Raw genomic sequence first — 6,045 nt, 5'->3', positions numbered from 1 at the left:
CCAGCCTCCTCCCCAGCTGGTGGTCCAGGTGGTCGCTACCAGGCCCTGACGGAGCCTGAAGCCAGGGTTTTCTTCCCACTCCTGACGCTGGACCGGGGCAAAGGCCCAGACAAGGGCCGATAAAGACACAGCACTGGCAAGGGGGCGATGGAGGTACTGCTCCCTCCTCGTTTCTTCTATTTCCACACGAACCAGGTTGGAGCAAGATACACAGGAGCTGTCGAGCACGGATGCTCAGATCAGCCTTGTGGTGACGTGGCCTTGGGAACAGCGAGCGCAGAGGAGAAGGGAAGGAGGTGGGACGTGTGGCTTGCACCCAGGCTCACACTGACCTAGGACCAGCAGCTTCAAGGAGGCCAGCGGAGGGGCTGCACCACTTCCCCGTTAGTGTTCCACATGAGAAGGGCATGGGTTCTCTGCTTTGAAAATTTATTCCATGTGTTCAGTGTACCCTAATTCTGTTATCAGAATAAGGTCTTCATGGAGATGGGTCCTGTGAGCTGACAGGAAAATCGACCCAGCTTCCCACTCCTCCGTTGCCTGACTTCCCTTGGCCAAAATCCCTCACTGTCCCTCTGACATAAAGGCTGGAGCTTTATTTACGCAACACTAAATGATTTATCTGAGCACGCGCAGGCCCTGGCCTGTTTCGATAAGCAGGATTTCTCTGGTGGATTTTGCATTCTGCATTTCCTCTGTCCAAAATGGTTCTCCTCTGAGTTGGAAAAGAAAAAAAAAAAAAAATCAAGAGCTGCATTCAGGGGATCTTGGTCCATGGGCACAGGTGGTTAGCATTTTTTATGAAGAAAACAGGTTTGTTTTCAAGAATTCAGAACTTCCAATTATATTTGAAAGACAGTACAGAACCCGTAAGTGGCTACAATGTCTTAAGAAAAACATATTTTACTTTATAACTAGGGGGAAAACGACCTCAGCTTGGGCAACTTTTAAGCTGGATCCCAAAAGAACTCATTTTGAACACAATTCCCGGTTACCTCAGACAGACAGAAAGAAAAATCACAGAGCACACTAGAGGTTTGAATACACAGTGAATCAGGAAGGCCTTGCTAACATTTGTTAGTAAAAAACCCAAGTTGCCCTTCTAAAACACCCTTCAAATCTTTTCCTTTGAACGGAGGTTAGTGAACATTTTCCATAAAGTTTCTGTCCAGTAGAACATCCTATAGGACTCGCCCATATTTATAATCACCTTGGAAATTTCGAACAGATGGAGTCATGTTCTTGTTCTTACTGAAATATTCATGTTCTCTTTACATACTAGAATGGACGTGGAGCGAACCTTGTCAGACCTTTTGCATGTATGAGGGCTGCTTTTGGCAGTGCAAATATTAAAACTGAAAGGACACAGAGATGCTCACACAGGTCAGGGAAGATGGGGTCACAACTAAACGCTGGGCCAGGGCTCATTCTGCCAACAAATCGGGGAGCATGGGATTTGGGAAAGGCAAGGAAATATTTCTTGAAGCCAGTAACTGGAGTTGTGAACAGTGGGTACTGGGCAGATTCAGCAAAAAATATTCTCCAGTTTAAAAAATTATGCAATAGAAAAACAGGGAAAATGCTAAACCAACTTCCTGTACAAGTGACATTAAATACCCTCTTCTGCAATAAAAGCATCTGGGCATGTGCCTTATGCCGGGGAAGGGACTGGTGGCTTGCTGGAGCTGCTTGCTGCCTCTGTCCCTCCCATGATCATCTTTGCATTTTTATCCTTGGGCCCCACAGAAGGACTTTGGTGACAAGAAGTTCACGACAAACAGAAGCTCCCATGACTGACTCATCAGGCCCTCTGAAACCATGACCCCTGACATGTCCACAGGGCAAGAAAGAGCTCATTGAGGCTATTTTGGACAATAGATGAAGTTACCAAATGACAAATAAACATTCACCTTTGCCTATAAAACCCAAATCTGGCTGAAGACAAACCTAGAAAAGAAAACCATGCAAACAGGAATAGAAAATATTTTCACACTCTTTGCACTTGAGCGGTGGAGAGGGAGAGAGAAGGTCACCCAGGGCCTGTCAGCAAAAGAGAATGATTCATGCGACCAGTTTGTCTTAATTACTAGAACACACCGAGGCTGATGTTCATCGGGGGAGAACAGATACATCAGTGTCTCCTGATGAAAAAGGTGATCGCTGTCAGGATGGTGATGACCACGATGATCCCCAAGATGACGAGCAGAATGCGGTTCTGGATGATTCTGGGGACAGAGAAGAAAAGATGCACGTGGATGAATGGAAGATGCGCTGACAAAGCCCATCATGGCCAGAGTGCCTAGTGGCACCAACCCGTGAGTGTGCCCTGGGCGTGCGTGAGGCCACACAGCCTTGGGTTCTGTGAGCAACGCCCCAGTGGTGGTGACGCTGTGCCCAGAGAAATGCTTACTGCAAAGTGAGAGCGCATCAAATGGCTTCTCAGGCTCCAGGTACATGTAGTCTCTTTAAGTGATCAAGAGCCCCATGTGAGCTTCTCTTTTTAATTTAAAATGTGAGACAAGTCTCTCTTTTTCTCTTTTTTTTCTTTGCAGTGTTTCCTATGAAAGGAATAGACTCCAAGGAAATGTATGTCAGTGAGGTACTTACCTGTACAAAAATTCCTGGGGAAAAGTAAAAGAGAGACTTATCGAGGAAAGGACAGGATTAAGAAGCAAGTGTCAGACCTGCCACTCGGGCTATGAAACCATCATCTGTCACCGGGGCTCATGCTCCATCACACCAGCAGGAACTATTACATTTGCTCCACAGCAAAAAAGATGGAAGAGCGAAGTCACGGCAGGCCTTCCAGGTGCCTGTCACATGCGGGGGGCCCTTGCCTCACATTCATTTCGACTCCCCTGCTCTGGGCCTGGTGCTGCTGACCTCAGAGGAGAAGCAGCGCGAGGCATGAGCAGATGCCTGCCGAGAGCTTCCGGTGAGGTTGTTTCATAATTTGTTACCTCATTCGGAGAAAAGAGGTCGCATATCCGAAAGCTTTGTTGAGACTTTCAAAGGGAACCTGGGTCTAGCAGCTTCGCCTACGCTTGCTCTCACAGAGGCACACAGAAATAGAAGCCCAGAGTGCTGGCCGTCTAGCTGGCTGCCACCCGCTGTAAGGCTTCCAGCAAATCAGGTGTGGGCAGCAGGAGGTCTGCGTCTTATTCTAGACGTGGGCCTCGGGAAGGAGGTCTCTACTAGGGAGAGGCCAGGTGGGACTGAGCCACCAGGGCAGGGAGGGCTCTTGGTTTGTGGTGACATCTTGGCAGGACACTCACGGCCTTGGGAAGCATCTGGATGTTCGTTTTTTAGAAAGGAAGAAGACACCAGGGCGCAGTTTCAGCGCTCCCTCCTTACATCTACCCGGATGGATGGGGCTGGCACATCACAGCAGCCTGCTGCCCTGTGGCCCTGAGCAGGACCAGCTCCCTTTCCTCCTGACAGGTTACAAAATGATCACATTTGCTGACACGTCTTCCGCAAAGCTGCTTCAGTGCCGGCGTCCACCTTCCTTGCGGGAGATGAATGGTGTGCGTGGTCCTCATTTATCACGCAGGCTCTTCTGGGATCTGTCTCGTTTATTTCTCCCCTTCCCCACTAGAAAGTCTGTGCCTGACATTAATTCTTCTGTGATGGCAGCTAATTCCGACTTCAGGCCGTATTTACTCGGGAGATAGGAAGAGTCTCTGTCCCCCCAATAAGTAAATAAAAACAGGATCTCATGGTTCATTACTATGAGGCTAATTAGGAACACTGATTAGTCCTTCTTGGTGGTGCCATTTGAAACACAAATTGACCCCCCCGTCCCCCCCTCGGACCACTTTCTTGGGAAGGGACAATCCCTACACATCCCATGTGCCCAAGTTACTGTCAAAGTCTTTATGTACCACCGTTACCCTCACCCAACTTGCAAAGGAAATCAGCAAAATTGAAACTCAGCAGTGCAACAGATTAAAAACATGAGAAAGCTTTTTAAAATTCTGCCTTAAGTAATACAGAGTCGTGTGGCTCCCATACAGTTTGGTTGACAACCATTTTATTTGTGGGTTGAGGGCCCCAAGGCATCTTCGATGCTAATTTATAAAGGACTAACTGGGGGTGTTACTTGTTTATTTTGAGGCAGGGTTAGGAAAAAATGAATACACAGGAATCCCTGAGTTCTCAGCTCTTCTCTGGCCTTCCTCATAGGGCTCACCCTCCTAGCACACCCCCAGAGACTCCTGGTTTCCGGTCACTACCCCCTGCTGAGCCAGGGTCCACCTGGGGGACAGTAAGGACTTCACCTCTACAGCCCCCAACTCCGCTGTACAGTGGCTGGCACTGCGGGATGCCAAAGAGGACTGCCTTAAGAACGATGATGAAAGAACGTGGCCTCTAGGAATGGCAATGATTCTGTTCAAAGGAAGATGGAGAAGAGATCTGTGCAAATTCAAATGGCAGAAAACTATCAGGGGGTCTGAGTAGAAAAGGCTAAAACTAAAAGTTGAAGCCAGCCCCCGACGACAGAGTGCATACCTTTGTGGGTTCTCGGGGGACTGCTGGGTCTTCTCCTGGACTAGGAGAAGGCTTGGTCTTTGAGGAGTGGAAGTGGTGCTGTGGGGTGAGGCCAGCTGGCTTGAGAGGGTCTGGGTCTAAAGTCAGGGCTGTCAGATAATTGGAATGAGAGGAACAAAGCAGGCAAAAAGACCTGGAACACAAAGAGTTGTAAGCAAGCTCGACCAGCCAGGCCATTGCCCAGCTTTGGACCTCAAGGAAGTTGGGCAGACAGCCTCTCTATGGACTAGAAAAGCGAGCCATCGGGGCCCTGGAATGGGCAGGATGGAGCGAGCTTGAAGGGGGGAAACAAAGGCTGGCATTAGCAGGCCCCATCTGTGAAGAAGCCCAGAGGACCAGCACAGACAGTTGCTGCTGGCCTAGAGGGGGTGGGCAGAGGAGAAAGAACACAGAACTTGGAGTGAATCAGTGAAGCAAGCCAGAGAGAGCACTTGGGGAAGCCCAGTGTAAGCCCCTCTTAACTTTGGGAGAGGGGGGCTTGAGGTTCAACTAGGTCTGTAGCAAGCAGTCTTAATCTCCCTGCTGAAAATGCACAGTGTGTTTATCCAGTAAATAATTTAAGAAAGAGTATACACTTGAAAGAAGACCTCCAATGAAACAGCCAGGCTCAACTGCCTCCAGGCAAGACCTGCGCATTTGCATGCTGCATTCTATTAAGTGAGCGCTGCGGCTTTAAAAGAATGCAGAGCCAAATTAAAAGGAATGCGGGTCTGAAACATCAAAAATTCTCCAAGTTTACATTATGAATCACTGTGCTGTTGATATAAGATGAATTAACCATTTACTTTGAGGCTGAACTCAGAAAGCACTATTGAAAGTACGGATCCCTCTGCGAACGGCTAATCTCCCCATTGCCAGGCTCCTCCCCTTCTGGAAGCAGGCTCCTGCGGGTGGCTGCTGGAATCCTAGAAGGCCAGTGCAAGAGGAGGTGGCCACTACCTGGACATGCTTCTCTGCGCCTGCGTGAGGGGTGCAGGAGCAGCTGTTTGCTATGGTCATCCATGTCCAGTTCTCTTCTGCTTCTGCCCCACACTCCACTCGCCTGGTCTTCAGGGTCAGAGATACAGGACTGCAGGACAGGCTTCAGCCAACAATCAGGTGGTGGCACCAGACTTGTGGCACTCGCATCTCCAGCAAGCTCTTCTTATAAGGGGCATGGATGTCCACTCTGGAGAGGGCAGGTATGGGACGGCAGAGTCCCCTGCCTGGAGCCCCAGGCGTCATATGAAGGCCCACTGTCCTGGAACTCGGCAGACTTGTGTCAAGCCAGTGAGATCTGGGGTTGTTACTGCAGCTTGACTTGAGTCCTCCCGAGTGGGCACTACTGCTCTGCTCCTCCCCTAGCGGGAGACTCCTGGTGAAGCCAAGTGAGCCCCAAGGCTTATGAAAGCCAAAGTGGGATGGGGGCTGATACTGCTTTCCTGGAAGGATGACTGACTTTTGCTTCTTGATTTTCAAAAGCTGGAGTTCTTTTTTTTTTTTTTTTAAATTTTT

General features: G+C 49.2%; 1 protein-coding gene across 4 annotated transcripts in view; it reads right to left on the bottom strand.

The window, feature by feature from the left end:
* Positions 1 to 573: 573 nt before the first annotated feature.
* The window catches only part of Vti1a (vesicle transport through interaction with t-SNAREs 1A), a 417,285-nt gene continuing 411,813 nt past the window's right edge, over positions 574 to 6,045 (bottom strand). For 2 of the 4 annotated variants that reach the window (XM_023715604.1, XM_023715605.1), the window contains one exon: positions 574 to 2,225. In XM_023715604.1, coding sequence (XP_023571372.1) covers positions 2,132 to 2,225 — 94 coding nt within the window. In that variant the 3' untranslated portion in view covers positions 574 to 2,131. The remainder of the gene's footprint in view (positions 2,226 to 6,045) is intronic. The other 2 variants (XM_023715607.1, XM_023715608.1) reach the window with 1 other exon arrangement.

This window comes from Octodon degus, unplaced genomic scaffold, assembly GCF_000260255.1.
Source record: "Octodon degus isolate 3935 unplaced genomic scaffold, OctDeg1.0 scaffold00042, whole genome shotgun sequence".
Classification (NCBI taxonomy): Eukaryota; Metazoa; Chordata; class Mammalia; order Rodentia; family Octodontidae; genus Octodon; species Octodon degus.
The sequence above is the reverse complement of the archived record's forward strand: the minus strand, read 5'-3'. Positions and strand labels throughout refer to the sequence as shown.